Below are 16,157 nucleotides of genomic sequence, written 5' to 3'. Positions count from 1 at the left end.
GAAAAGGATTTTTTTAATATTTTAGTTTTAATTCATTAATCATTTGAAATGTACTAATTTATTAGTCATTTAAAATGTACTAATTTATTAGTCATTTAAAATGTACTAATTTATTAATCATTTAAAATGTACTAATTTATTAATCATTTAAAATTCGCCAACTGAACGCACAGGTAGGGGCTAGAAATGGTTGTGTCACCATATACATGAGTCACGTGTCAAGCGTCCTATTACTAGTTTTTTTTTGTGATTTTAATAGATCTGAGAGAAGGAGTCCATTAAAGCAGAAGTTATGCTCTTTTCCAGGAAAGTTTTCCGGGACGACAGATCAATGATAACTTCATCCTTATCGTCCTTTAACGTATGTGCGTGCTTTAAATAGAATAACAACAGATTAGCCCGACTGTACTTCGACTTGCACGTTGACGCCCCCGACTGGTCACCGCCATAGGAACCTGTAAACGGAGCGTCGCTATCAATCGTGAAGAGAAACGCTAACAGCGAGCAGGAAATTCTACGTACACGAATGCATTTTTGCCTACGAGTACGAGTCCACACCCCAATCTATGATTTACTGATATCAGCCGTGGGCTATCAAGGTGTTTCATTAAACAGATTACTTATCGATCGACAGCACCTTGCTATATGACTAGCTATGACCAGCACAGAACTTTCTCACCCAACATTCAACTGTTACCTACGACAGCGCTTAAACGTAGATAGTAAATTCGGAGAATGGAACGTAAAGGTCTCACCGTGGGCTATTTTTGACGTCTTACGGATGCAACTACAGTCCAGCTCTGCCAAGACGGTCGGGATTAGGTGATTTGCATTATCGCCATACACGAAGCAATCGTCAGAATCGGCCCTGCCGATACAGCCACCTTCTTCCTCACTATACGCGGTGGTTATACTGTACGCAGAACTTTTCGATGCTGGTTCCCTTTCTGCACTGCGGCCCTTAAATGAAACAGATCGGTAGCCAATGACGGCCGATGTCTCCTGGTCTGTATATTCGTCATCGGAATCTGCATTTAATTCGTCATTATAATCACCTGTTGTTGAGCTGTACCTGTACGGTGTCGTTCGCATGTTTGACTGCAGTCCGATTGAGCGATATCGAAAAGAGCATCTACTTTGTTTTCTTGTGTCCTGCGGCAGGTCAGACTTTAGCTGAGACTGCTTGGCTACCGGTTTTCTATGGCATTGTGCTATAGTTTCTGCAGGACATTTCTCAATGGTAACATTCCCACCACGGAGCTCACGACGATTCGTTAATCTTTCGTCATTTGGTGACTGACCGATATGGCGCTCGCTAGTTCCTTTGTACTTTGTGTTCACTGACGATGAATTTTGTTGGTCCTGATCTTCTGAGATGGAACGTTCATCCGCTTTTCTGCGAACTTCTTTACTATGGCTGATATTTGCGTCGTACTTACTTGCCGTTAACCACGCTTGACCGTCACTGTTCGAACTTGAAGATACCAATGTCGTTATAATTGAACTAGAATCTTGAACGTTTGAGCTATTAGGTTTACAAACTGCACTTCGTTGTGAGCGTTTGAGGTCGCACATAGAAGACATCGTTGTGGGTACAGGATACAAACCGAGATAGTAAACTTTGTCGTTTGTAGGAAAAAAATGTATTTTTAAAAACTGAAATCTCTATAAATTACTTTATAAAATATATAAATATGGATACATACACTACGTTATTTAAGTTCGCTTCAATTCAGTGTAACGTAAAGTGTTCTGATATAAACTTTTTAGTAATACTAGCATGTTTGTTTACCTAATAACTACGTCTTTTACAATTTCGACTTTGATATGTTGGGAGATCGGTAATGTTTACCCACTATACTTCGACTAAGCGAGAAAACGTAATTCACAGCGAGGGCATTGAAGTTTCTACATATTCTTAGCTGAAATTTTATAGGTATAAAGAGCATTAGTGTAACCCATTGAGCTAGAACCGCTTACCTAATTAAAAAGCTTTCTTTCTATTTTATCGTGACGTACTACCCTCTGCGTACTAAACTAAGAGAGATTCCATGAACGCGCGAACGCTATAAGTAAACTCGTCAATTGAGATTAGTCATTCACGTACCAGTCAGCCAGCCAGCCAGCCGGCTAGCCAGACACTTCAGAAAAAAGGCAATGAATCAGAGATTTGCATACGCTTGTGAGCGTCACGTTTATCTAGCACGTTCATCGTACAGCTGTGACAACAATAGTTCCACATAGTCGCCTAGTTTCGAATAGCGTTCATTTGAGCTTTTGCGTAAACACGTTTACACTGAGGCATAAGCAACCTGTCTGACGGCTAGCAAAGCACACCTCACTGAAGAAGGAACAGAAAATCCTCTTGACAGGGTAAAGGCTCAAAGGTCCTTAAAATTCCAAGTGTTCTTCGGGAAACGAGATTTATAAATAGCTTTTCAAAAAAGGTAGAGTTGAATTTGCATAGCGTTTATCCTTTGGAACATTTATATAAAATAAAGCTTCACAGATAATAAGTTGAAAGTTGCTTATGAAATGCAAGACACCACTTAGTTATCCGTAGATCAAAGAGAGACAAAGCAGAACATTCATAGACATTTGTAACCGTAAGTTGAATCAGCAGGCACATTGAACATCTGTTGGATTAGCAGAGGATCAATATAGAATGTCTGAGCTAATGAATAAAACAGCACCTGGACCGTAGGAGCTATTGTCCGATGTATTTGTTACCATCCTTGTGGAAGTCAACGAAGACTAAGGGAATAATCAATATTCTATCTCACGCTTGGCAAATAAATTGTAAACATGTTCTCGGGACCTTTCAGTAGTGATCTCTGACTGCTGTAGCAATTCAATCTCTTAATTTTCGCTATTTAAGAAAAAACAACAAAAAACCTGAAGGATGACGGTGTAGCTTCAGCGGCCGCCGTTTAGGTAGCATTTTCATTGGTAACAGTTAACAATACTGCAGATATTACCAATAATACACATACATAAGTGCACGCGGTTTAATTCATCTAACTCCAAACTTTCTAAACGAGATAAATATGTCAACGCTGAAGGAGTTTATGGCAATAGACAGACCTAATTTATCGTAGACAGCATCATAACAGCCGTAAACGGTAATTATGATTGCTTTACAAAGTTCTTCCATATCTAATTGTTAACCATAATTAACCACGAAATTGTAGTACGAATTCGTTAAATAGAGATTCACAGCTAAATGGAAGTCAAAACCCCTTCATTTACCAAAGCGTTCTTGCTAAAATTTTGCAATTATACGTAGTGATTTCCAAGGCCTCTATGAAATTACTAAGTACCAACTAATCCGTCGAGCAACTACTTAGGTTAGCTGCTAAAAGATCAATCAGACGCATCAAATAATATTATCTTTGAATGAAGCTTATGAAGTACATTAGAAACGATGCCGTGTTGCTTTTTGACCCAAAAAAATCAAAATTAAGTCAGTCGGGACAGTCTCGTTTCTCCAATTTCATGCCGTCATACGATTTTCAAAAACCGTAAGAATTTCCAATCTGAACTTTTTCAGATCATGACAGAACGCGTATTAAATATATTAAATCACTTAAAACCCAAAATATTATATAAAAAAAAACAAACGTTTGTTCACCCCTACATCTGTCCTTGGAGCTCATTGAGCAGTGGGTAAGCACTGAGTGAATGCTTCCCTGCATGCACGGTACTAAATTACAGAGATACCTGCTCGATCGAATATGAAAGGCACTTTTTGTAGTTATTATTTGTGAGGCATACGTGGAAGAAAAGTTATTAAACTTTGCGCGGCAATTTTGAAAAAGATTGCGTTGCTTACAAGAGCATTCACTAGGTGGGGCCTGGTGGTTCGCGATTGACGAATAGCGGGTATGTCTAGGTCGTAGCGAACGCAGAAGGTATCACGACTGTAAGAGACCAACGAGTAGGAGCAGATCTGAAAAAACAGCTTGTTTCAACAGGAAAAAATTCTAGTTAAAAGTTGCCATTCAAGAAAGGCTCAACTCAAGCTAAGCTGGCTAGCTGAGGTAAAGCAGCATGTGTTAGCCTGAAAAACTGAATGACGATTTTTTTTTTTAGAAAAAAGTAAGCATAATGTTTTGACACTTTTTTTACATGATGTCTGCAATCTGGTTTGAACATCTACGTCGTTTTGCCTGTGTTATGCTAGGGTTATTAACAAGTCTTTGACCTTACGTAGCAGAGATCGTACGAATTTCCTGGTATCAAAATGTTCCGTCCCACGTTTACCTGACTTGCGTCAATCGTTCATACTCTTAGAGTACATGTCATGATACAGGACACTTGCAGTTACCACGCATTGATGTTGCAGATCCTATGAAGGCCACAATCTGCCACCATGCATTCCCGTGGCCTTCTAGAATGCGAACAGAGCTTAATACATGTTTTATTAAGAATACTGGCTTCTTGTTTGGCTATACAGTATAGAAGACCTCTCTCACAAATGTTGTGAAAATCACCAGCCGTTTGACGTACGATGTCAAGGTAGGTTTCACCGTGGCCCGAGATCACCATGCGCGCCTCCGAAACTCCCAGTCTATTCTTCTTTCCAGTCTCCGCGTACACCTCCCACTGAAAAGGCGCAAACGACCGTGGCAAAAGAGAACTGGCAAAAATCAAGTCTGGGATCAGAAACACATCGAAGGGAATAAGAGTAATGATCATGTTATTTAGGTGCCATAGTTGTTTGATTACTTGTAGGTAATGTAAAGCAAAGTCAAATAATTAAAAAAAACTAATCGGCGTATAGGCTTCTACGCTACCCTAATGGAGTAAGTATAGGTTGATGTAAAACATTGCATACTTTTCTTCTATAGCAATGTAATTTGAAAGAAAGAAAGAAATTCAATATGTTGGAAGTGTTAAGAAATCAGAAAGCAACTATGTGTGAATGTGTCACGCTAACAAACTTCCAAGCAAATAAGAGAGCAAACACGACTAGAAACCAATAAGGAGAACCTTTTTATGATCCTCGTTCCCAGTTCACTGTTTTTTTCTCTATAGCTCAAATCTTGCTTTATTTCGTATGTACAATGCTGCTACCAACGAATTACATAACTATGTCTTGGCGCTCAACTCTTGCGAAGCTTTCTAGCAATAGACGTTATGAGCTCATTCCCTTTTCACGTTCTCTTTCAGCATTCAAGGTGCTATTAGTTCTGAAGAAAGAATCACACAACTTAGGTTGTAACTTAAACAAAATGAAGCAGATCCTTCAAGCGATAAACTGTGGCGCATTTGATATAATTATTCATTGACTATCGGGCATTGTTTATTCGACATGTGATCCAGCAGATCTGCAATAAAATTAAGTAAATGCAACAAGCTTGACCTGAAGGAAGTAAAGCAGGTGACATGAGAAACGCGCAAGAAAAGATAGCACTGATCGGAACGAACTAACTAAGCTAAACCCATGTATTGTATACGATTTTTTTTTTCATAAAACAGCCTAATTTATAGCTACTAAACACGAAAGGATCTTGGAACCTGAACCTACTTCTATTTGGGTATTCTAACCACAGGCTTCAATAATATGTTGGTTTTCACCAACAATCAATGTAATGTAAATGCGCTTGTTAAGTCTTCAACTTTTTCGTAACTCGTTATAGAAGAGCAAATCATTACTTTCCGACACTCGTGATAATATTATCATCATAGGTCGACTATTCTTTTTGGTATCTGCGTTTCTTTTTAGCTTAGAATTCACAATAGATTCTTTGGCCTTTGAGCCACAATACGAAAAACCTTCCTAGCTTTGCTTCATTCTTTCTATATCATAAGACTGAACTTCTCACATAATCATTGCTGAGACTGTATGGCTACTGATACTTTAGGTTACGGTAATCCTGAATAAGGACACGAAAACAACTTGTGCCTCTCCTACAAGGTTTTTAATGAAATCTTTAAAGCTCAACTGATCGCGTAAGTTTAATTAACGAGATTAAAACGTTTATAAATCTTGAAGTTATTCTAATAATTTATTGACCCAAGGGCTACAGAAACAAGGAGCTCCGAATCAATATTTTGTTGACTATTCGTAAAAAGTTGTAGTTTGAAACAACCTAGCGAAACTCTTCCATTCAATCGGATCTGAAGCTAATTCTAGATCTAATATACGCATCAGATATCATACATACGATTATAATTTACCTAACTACAATTTATACTGCTTCATAGGCACATGTGGTGATACAGAAAGATCGTAAATTTAAACTTAATTCCTGTAAAATTTAACATGTTCTTTCACTATTAAGAGACTGACATCATAACATATTTGCAGTCGATATATATTCACGTATCAAAGTTATAAAATGGATAATTTTAAATAAGGATGGCTAACAGTAAATAAATATCAGGATCACTTCTTCTCACAACAAATAAAACTCGTTTAACGAAAAAGTTGTAAATTAAGTTCTTTTAAATGAAACATAATTAAAGTTGATATCAAGCTGGCGTCCGCCGCATATATTAACGCTAAAACATACAACGTCCTGTAATTGTTTACACGACGTTGTGTGTTCTAGATCATATTATACATATATATGTATAATATAGAACATACAGGAACAATGGAAATGTATTTTTAACTATGATCAATTCATTCTAGAAACTATGTAATCTGAACCACGGTTGCCTCGTGCCGATATTTCCAAATCGAAGATGTGCTCATCCGGTATAGAATTGTAATGCGTACTCAAAGTTATTCGAGATATTTCGTAACGCGCGTTTTACCCTCAATGGGCTCTGCATTCTCTTCTTTTAGTTTCAGGGTGCGGTGCATCAGCTCTCTAATGCACCGAGGCCCTAGAAGAAGCGCTGTCTGTTCGGAAGTCTCTAAACGAAGTACCTGATCTTTTCCACCGTTTTTTCCAAGACATTAATAGCAATCGCCGTCGACAGAAGCAAAATGGAGACACGCATTTCCACACTGCTTCCACCTATTTCTTGTCAGAAAAATTTATCCTTATTATTAGTATTATTTTTATAATTTGAGCCGCTGCCTGAATACTATCGATTAATGTGTTTTCTCTAGTGTCTCACTGTCGATTCGATAAAAAATCTCTTTATGGATGAAAACGGACTAGACTATACGAAGAAATCGTTTGTGCAAAAGACAATGTTCCAAACAATAAATTACCGTTTTTTCCGTCATGGAAACGCTAACACCATTGTCGATGTCTTTACCGCGCGGCATCCTCTTCTTGCGACCTTGTGTTAGGAACATCCACAAAATTTGGCCACGATTTTTGGCTAGTCTACTTATCTGCAATATATAGCATAAAGCAGGTTGCAGAGAACTAAAAAAGGAGATTGGGACAAGCTTTGATCCAAAGATAATTTTATACGGATGGAGAACAAAAACACGCAGTAAATACCCGACTATGGTTCCATCGTATAGTCGTTTGGGTTATATAGGAGAGGCAGTACGGGCGGGTTGTAATAAGAAGAGCCTTTCCGTTGTACAAAACCTTTGCACAAATATCGACAGCATTCCACGGCCAAAGTCGGGCTTACAACCCAGAAAAAGAGACGTGTACATCGATATCTGTTTGTGGAGTACAGTTTTTCAAATCCGTAGCTGTTTGCTTACGAATGGACGATCCGATCTAACAAGATCATCTAAAAACTCCGAAAAGTTGTTTTTAAGCGTTCTTATGTTCTTAACCGCGTTCCGTGTTGCCAATCCTATAAGCGTCCTGAAACGAACTTCAATTCACTATGGAGAAAACTGACCCACATTTAAACGAGAACAAAAAAGAAATAGAAGCTTTGGATTCTAACCATCACAGTAGGAACTTCTACTTTGTGGAAGAAGGCTTTTCTTTAGGGGAAATTTAACTACATTCACTAGAAATCGTTGTTTCCTTAATGCGATCCCCTCTTCTCACTCCACGGTGAAGAAGACTACCGCTCGTAGTATCGTATCACTCGAAGCAGTCTCCGAAAAGCGACTCAGAATAGCCTAAGAATTGATGGTTTTGATGATTTGCCGAACTGCCGTGGTACGTTAGTCAATATAAGGAGGTATCCCTGCCTCGGGTATGATGAGCTAGCGGAAAGGCGTGAACCACCTAAGGCGCAAACATGTTTTCACTCGTTTTGCCTGCACGTGCATGATTTCAACCGTAGAGTCTGTAGAGAACCGAGATCACACGGGCTTGACGATGCATGCACATGTTTCAAACGCGGGGAAATTGTGATAGATATCATGCTGCTCGTAGCCTCCTGGTATCATCTTAAGCACATCTGGCAAATTTCTTGAATTCATTTTATAGACTTAAGAAGAGTCGTATCACCCATATGATGCAAAGCGTGTCAATTGTCCCATCCATTTTGGAATATCGTGTTGTTGATGACCTTTGACTACTGGAAAAGGTGTATACAAAGTGAAATTTGACGTTGTCAATAGTCCCAAAGACCCCGTGAAAACAATAAGAAATAGTCGGTACTGTTATTTGCTTTTTATTATTATTTGCAATTTAACTCGTTACATTGGGACGATTGAAATCACCGAATTTTTGCGAGGTGCCTTTGTGCTCTGACACAATGATTGCCTGCGTATACTAAGGACATACCATTAATAACGGTAATCGGCCATAGAGGCCTAAATAAATGAGGATAAATTAGGCAAATACGTGATCACTTACGAGTAACAGTTCTGAACCGTTAATATATATAAATGATAGCCATCTATCATTTAACATTCATCTATACTGGATGAATATTTATACTGAAGCTTAGTCAATAACAGTGTACATTGATCAATCAGATATGCTGTTTTATTTAATAATCTCTGGCAGCTGTACTACCCTTCAAGTGTTTCCGTAATGAATCGTCGTCGACTTTCGTCGAAGTTCACTTGAACTTCCTGCTAGACTTGATCTCGAAAATGACGGTACCATTGTGGCCAAAAAAGCACGAACTGTTTTCGTAACCTTCTTACTGTTATCTCTTTATGTACTGCCTGTATAAATACGACAATACTATTCGTATTATAGTGCGTGCTTTGCTAAGTTCATGTTCAATATCTTGTGCAGTCAGAAAAATTATAAGAGGGCTTACGGCCTCTATTAGTAACCCATCACTGGAGATTTACAACCTATTTAGCTGTATTTGGGTCGCACACAGTGAATTTCCTCTTTTGGCGAACCCTGGTATCGCCGACATAGACGGCACTGTAAAGGTCGTCTCGGTATCGTTCAACCATTGATCTTTATAGCTTTTGTGAAAAAGCTGGTCCTAACCTATGTAGCGATACTCGTAACGACGGTCGTTTGTCAAACAGTCGTTTTAGTTAAGCGCGCCCCAATTATTAGTAATACCGGTGCAGATCTCGATGAGTGGTGATAAATTATCATGTAATACTAAAATACTTCTCTCCTTAAAACATGTATATTTCGAACTTCGTAAATCGACTTATATAGAATAGAATATCCTGTTGTACATATGCATCCGGTTGTGCAAACCATCATTCAATAATTTTGGCGAAGTCCAAAAAATATTTTTTAATTATACACAAACTAGAAATTCATCCCGGAGATAAAATTAAATACACTGGTATACTCCAATGATCTACGTGTACTATGTTATTGATAAAATTTTAGAAAATTAAAAAAATAGATTAATGAGCCATGTGTTCTGCTTGTACCAAAAATGCGAAAATGTTACTGCACTTTAGGTTAATTATGTTTTAATAAAAATAGAAAAAAATTCTATTTGCAACTATTTCATTTCCAAACCTTATCTTCCAAACCGAAACTCACTCGTAGGCCACAATCCATATCCTTTTTTAGGCTTTTAAAGGCTTCTAGCTTGCACAACAAAGCGATCAAAAAACCGAGATAAAAAAAACTCTAAATATTAATTCAAATAATGCTGTCTAAACATAGCGCTTAGTTAAGCTGTAGTTAACATGCTTTGTAAGTGAATTTCGTTTGCCTTAATACCCGAGTGGCATAATAGAATCGACACTCGAGAAAGGTCGTACGTGACCCTCAAGCCCTCACCTTCACCCGAATAGAAGAACAGTTAACAGACGACGACATCTCATATACAAGCATCAAATTAGTTCCCACAACACAGGCATATCATTGAATAACCAAGCTTGATATTTAGAGCTTAAGAAAATCTTCATACAACCCCTTATAAAGGAGAACGAATGTCTGGCATGGCTTACCGTAAAACTTATTGAAAAAAATTGTGATTTACAACTTGAATTGAGAAAATTTAATTTAATAAATAACTCTGAATGTTACAGAATTATTTTTTGGCTATTATTTTGTTCATTTCTACTGGGCCGTAGTGAAAGAATGATTCCGGTAATCTACTCTGTATTTTTGGAAAGCATAAAGGGTTAGTATTCTCGGTGTGTAACGACTCGAACTGATTTAATATGCCTACATCTTAGTAAATTAATGATTGCGAAGTTATCCTAATTGACAAAAACGTTTTTTAGGGCTGCAAGAAAGTCACTTTATAAACAATACTGTTAGAGGTGGGAATTCTTTTGTCCATATAAGGATTCGCTCTAGTTTATACTTCAGCGTGCGTAAACGGTTACTATGCCTTTTTATAGGCATGTTGGAAAAAAGTTCAGTAAGACCCATCGCAACTTATGCCTAATGGCATAAGTATTGGGCGTAAAAGAAAATACCTTAACGTCTGTTCTTGTACATTAAGAAATGTGAGCAAAAAATAAGCGTTATATAGAGCCGCAGTAACAAGCAAGGTTTTGGTAAGAGATGCATACTCTGAGCAAAAACTTGCTTACGATTATAGATTATAGAACTTTGCACTGCGAGAGATTTTTAGACATAACTACAATTTTTGAGAAATGCGTACGTTTGACGTCGAAACTTAGCAGGGAAGCTAATCTCACATTGAGAGCAAACCAATGGCAACAGTGTGCGAAGGGCCTCCGGTTTCTCTTCAGTATATCACTGATGGCCATTATTGCAACAGGTCGTAATCAAAGTCTTAACGCGATGCCATACTTCTTGGGGTCGACCATTTTTCCTAGTTTCTGATATGCATCCGAAAATTACTATGGATAGTATGATGAATTGTTAAAAAAACTCGAAACTTCCGATCCTTTCGCTTTGCACTTGTATTCCTTGTCTCGAATCAATAAACGTAGCCTAGCCAGAGTCCTGTTCCCGGTCTTCTTCGTGGAGTTTGTGAACAAATAGTGATCGATACACCGACGTTTCCGCCTGATCGCTTCGGCCCGTTCTCCACGACTGACTCCTTAGTCCCGCAATTATTTGTATACACATGTATGCCCCAAATGTCATGCTCCGTCGGTCACAACCGGTAAGGTGATGTCTTTTAGGAGTCTTTTGCGGCGAATAAAATGAATATAAACGATATACACTAGACATAAAGCAGCATTGGTTTTCTTACCGCCGTTGGAATACAGCCAACTCTGAGTTAGGAGGCTTCATCATTTACCCTTCTTGTTTTCACCCGACCGAAACTCTCTTTCGTTTACTTGCTGGCTCGCACACCACCGGTCTGTTAGAAACATTACGGATCGTCTCTGCGCAAATATTCTTTATTCTCAAAGGCGCCCAAACACTGACGAGTCTGACTGCGGCAACTTTTCTATCGTCGATACAGCCATTCTACAAAATTGGGGTTGTCACGTAGACGACAAGTAGCTGTAAGGAAGAAGAAGGAATACGGGGGTGTCTATTGCGGTTTCAATGGAACCGCGTGCGCTGAATGCCAGTTGCACGATGGGGTATGCTCAGCGCTGGAAATCTTACCGAGAAAGAAACACCCTGCCATTGTATCTAGAAGTGTGTGTGCAATATTTGGGTACCAATTCCGAAGGCTTCCGTTTTCTTGACCAGTACGTGCGTTAGTCGTGCTATAGATGGGTATGCAGAACGAAACAGAACACACTGGAAAACCATGCACGCATCAAAACATAGAAAGACACCCGTCGAATGCTATATGAAATGCGGTGACGGTTGCTAGTCACTTTTGGTTAAATTCATACCTCACAACAAGCGGATACAACAAACAGTAGCGTTTAGCTGGCGAACAAGAACAGTTTTTGGGCGTATATCGCCTGTGATGGGTGCCATCAGTGTTACGTAGGAAAAGTCGAGTCAAACAAAATTTACTTCAAACAATGAAATATAGCTTGCTAGAATAGAAACTATCTAAACTAGTTTGGAAACATTTCACCAAGCTTAACTAACGGTAAGATGGGATAAAAAAAATATTGTGCTACTATGCCAATAATATTTTATAAATGAAGATATACAACAATATGACTCATTGTAGTTAATCATTCGTTCATCATAAAGTTCTCTCTAGATAATCTCTAGTGATATGTACGACGAAAAATAATCTTCATGTTTCATGATGTTTCCGAAAAATAACTTCCGGACCACTACTTTTAACGAGATTATTGTACCTGAAATAGTTCTTATCACCCATTCAGCATTTTCCTCCAGAAGCTACTTCTTTGGGTTGTAGCAGCTTCCCAGGTATCAGGACAGAATTTCCACATACAAAATAGGAGTTGGAACTTAAATAAATACCTATTAGCTAAGTGTTAGGGCAAGATGATCGCGTCCAAAAGTTACTTGAGTTCTAACCCATCCCTTCATTTAGAGTTCCCTGCATTTCAGTCGATGTTGTTGCATTGAGTAAATATATCTCACAAATGCCGACTGGAGAAACGATTGACATTTTGATTGTGTCGAGAATCAACAGTACGTGTAGAGAAATTAACTCACCAGTTATCCTTTAAGGGGCAGTTTCAGTAGTTTTGATAACTGCAACCCTAGAATGACAATCTTTTTTAACTAACCTACACGACGGCGATTGATTGCAGGAATAGGTTTTCATCAAAGAATTAGATTTGTCTAGATATAAAAGTAGACATACCTGAGGATGGATCGTTTTATTGGCCTATTATTTCAAGTAATATCGTAAAGGACATGTGAACTACGCGAGGATATTTTCATACACTTTGTAAAATAATCTGAAGCATTAATATATCTAACTATATATTAGAACTGATCATAATTCAGCCCTCTCACTGAAGTAGAAAAATGTATTAAGCCAAGTTTTGTACACTGTAATGAGTACATAAATTTCAGCTATATGGCGAAGACTTAGGCCTTTTTTGCTACTACTGCTACTTCTCTCTCTACATCTAAAAATAACTAATGTTTTAAGATGAGAATAAGTCTAATCGATAATGGAAACCGATTAATTAGATGTTGATTCTCTATCACAGAACCCATCGCTTGCATTAGGCATATCCTAAGATAATCGTGGCACGGGTTTATACAACTCACAAAAAGGCAAGACGATCCGCTGACTGGTAAGCAAAAGTACTCGAAAAGAAACAGACAAAATGCCAACGCTGCATGATCGTGCCTCACCGTAGCTTGAAGCATAGTAAATCGTATGCTCGTGATAGTCCATCTACCTCTGAAGTCTGCCAATAATAAGAACCATGGCGACAACATTGCAGCATTCAAGCAGGCAGACACAGCCAATGAAAAGGGAAAGCTACTGCAGCAGCTCTAAAGAATCTGGCGACAGTCGATGCCGGCGGCTTCACCTATAGAGTAAACAAACATACAGAGACCGATCGGAAAATTTGGTCGATACCGAAAGTTGAGTCTACGGTAGACGCTAAATAAACGAAGACAGATGGAACATTCCAAGAGCAGCTATTAGGTCGAGTCCGAAGTGCAGTTTCCAAAAGCCTAGCTTAGTTTGAGCGAAGGACTACTGGTGAAATGGACTGGGTCGACGAACGTCCGCAGCCCAATAACAACAAAGCGAAGATCATTTATCATGTAGACTTGTGAGTATGTGAGGAAGGAACTAACAATTGCCATACAATTTTTACTTTGCAAGACGTTATATTCGAAGATCGATCGAATAGAGAAACCCCAGCACAAATCGAAAACTGGACAGCTTGGTCAGCAAGAGCGACCGGTAAGACAGATCGTTCACGTAAATACATTTCAACAGTTTGCGTACTTTCTACTATTACTATTTCGCATCTCAGAGTACGAAATATATTTTCAGGTCTATAAGCTAGACATCGGAACCGAGTGGCTATAGCCTTTCACGAGCATAGATCAGCAGCCGGACTCATGTGCATTGTTATTAATTGAGAGTATGCTTCTCCTTTTTTAATTTGAAGATCAGTCTTTCTTAGCATGAATTTTACAATGGAGAGAGCCTTTGTCACACTAAGCCTAGCTATAAAAAATCACAATTGATTATCTTGCCATTTTCGAGATTATACGGCCCCGGGACGTAAAATAGATATGAACTTTGCTTACTCTATGCGTAAGGATAGACAGCAGAATTTAGGAATAGAACATCGCCAAATGAGATCGGCCAAAAAAGGCATTCATATCGCAACCAAACTGAGTCTCTCTACAAAAATCAGTACATGCCTTATTTATTGCAACGTATACATTATATAGATAGAGACAGCAGCAATATATGATATAGTCTTCATAATACGTGCAGGCGGGAAGCCACTGCAGCAGTGCAGCAAAGAATTTAACAAATCATTATCTTTTCAAATACCTTCAAGTTACTTTACTTTATAAAGCTTTTTAACGCCAGTCGCCCTGGTACTGGTCAGATTTTTCTCTAACCAAAAAGGAAAATACCATAATAACACAGGTTGATGAATGTTACTTATAGTTGACAAGATAACTCCTTTCAACTTCAGAAATATTACAATATGTAACAACATTCAATCCCAATTGTATCAACGTCATGACCAGTCGGCCTATCGGAGAAATATAATTGTATCCGTACATTCTGCCTGCTAATCAGAGAATAATCAGATATACAATTTGGTATGTTGAGTTATTGAACTTGGTAATACCTTGTGACTATTAATAAGCAGTTGATTCATATACGAAATGAGATGCACTGTTAATTTTACGTCTCAAAGCCAATTAAATTATACCTGCCCATTGAGGAGTAAACGAAATAGCACTAAAAGGGTGTGAAATACCCCCTAAAAGAATCACGCCAAAAAAATTCGTAGTGGGGCCAACGTGAAGATTGTAAACTCTACCTCTGAATGTTGCTCAGTGCTATAATCCCTCTACGAAAATCGAAAGTTCGAATGAGCCAGTTGCTGGAAGCCCGCTTCGCATAAAATGTACTTTGCAATAAATTACGAAATAATCCTATCTTCTAGCGTTACTGACATTTTTTAAAAGTACGTTGTTATGTTAAATTACAGTTTGTGGTTCTTTTGCCGTCCTGCGTGTCGCCTTGGCCAAAGGTTTGATCGGTGGCTTCGCGGGTGACCACAGCATTGCGGGTACCGCAAAAACCGCTTCTGTATCGTGCTTCAAGTAATCGGTAATTTTCACTGCATTTGTAGCCCGTCTTAACCCGCCAAGACGGTATCATTTAGTAAGGATGTATTCATTTCAGTCAAATACGCCTCATAATATGGCGAGGCCACAATGGCGGATTATGGTGGAATAAGTATTTCACGAATCGTGTAACACTACGAAGCTAGATAGCTTTCGCATCTAGTCTGCGTCTAGGTCGCATCGGCTCATCGGGGCAGCATAATGGTAGTCCATAAGACAGTCAAAGATATCATGAGACATTCAAAGGCATTGGGAGGTGTTCGGGACTTGGCGTAGTCGTATGAATAAGAAAAAACGAATATTACCCAAATTCAACATAAGCAATGCATTGCGTTCACTAATTCTCTATTTTGTCATTTTAGTTACAGTTTTCATAACATCTTTCAGTAATACTTGGCGATACGTTCTTGTCAAAAGGATGTCATTCTATGCTTCAAGTAACTAATGGACTTAACAATCATAAGCAGATTAGGTTATTATGTACCACCAAGATTTTACACCCTTAGTATTTTCGTTTTATGATTTCGAAAATTCAATCAGATCCGACAATCACAATACAAGCAAATCCTTAAACAGTTCGTATTCACGGTGAGCTTATCTGCTTGGTCATGTGAGGCCTCTTTAAATAGTTCAGTATTCACATTTCGACCGGCCCCAGTCTACGAGTTCTGCTCGCTTCATCGGTATCTCTTAGCAGCAAAGACTCACCGCACTGAGATTTATGTACGATAAATT

General features: G+C 38.5%; 1 protein-coding gene across 1 annotated transcript; it reads right to left on the bottom strand.

Moving 5' to 3' along the window:
• Positions 1 to 109: 109 nt before the first annotated feature.
• On the bottom strand, positions 110 to 2,856 carry LOC111269353 (uncharacterized). Its single transcript, XM_022848860.2, has 2 exons — positions 756 to 2,856; positions 110 to 455 (listed from the first exon to the last, which is right to left on the bottom strand). The coding sequence occupies exons 1-2, from the start codon at positions 1,582 to 1,584 to the stop codon at positions 253 to 255; spliced, it is 1,032 nt and encodes a 343-aa protein (XP_022704595.1). The 5' UTR covers positions 1,585 to 2,856; the 3' UTR covers positions 110 to 252.
• Positions 2,857 to 16,157: the final 13,301 nt, after the last annotated feature.

The sequence above is a fragment of the Varroa jacobsoni genome, unplaced genomic scaffold (genome assembly GCF_002532875.2).
Source record: "Varroa jacobsoni isolate VJ856 unplaced genomic scaffold, vjacob_1.0 scaffold_1381, whole genome shotgun sequence".
Lineage (NCBI taxonomy): Eukaryota > Metazoa > Arthropoda > Arachnida > Mesostigmata > Varroidae > Varroa > Varroa jacobsoni.
This window is presented reverse-complemented; position numbering and strand designations above follow the sequence as displayed.

What these genes read in the sequence shown, in the direction of transcription:
- LOC111269353 (XM_022848860.2), bottom strand. Translation starts at nt 1,584, where the DNA reads ATGTCTTCTATGTGCGACCTCAAACGCTCACAACGAAGTGCAGTTTGT. An exon ending in GACGTCAAAAATAGCCCACG is followed by an intron (nt 456 to 755) that starts GTGAGACCTTTA and finishes CTCCGTTTACAG; the next exon opens with GTTCCTATGGCGGTGACCAG.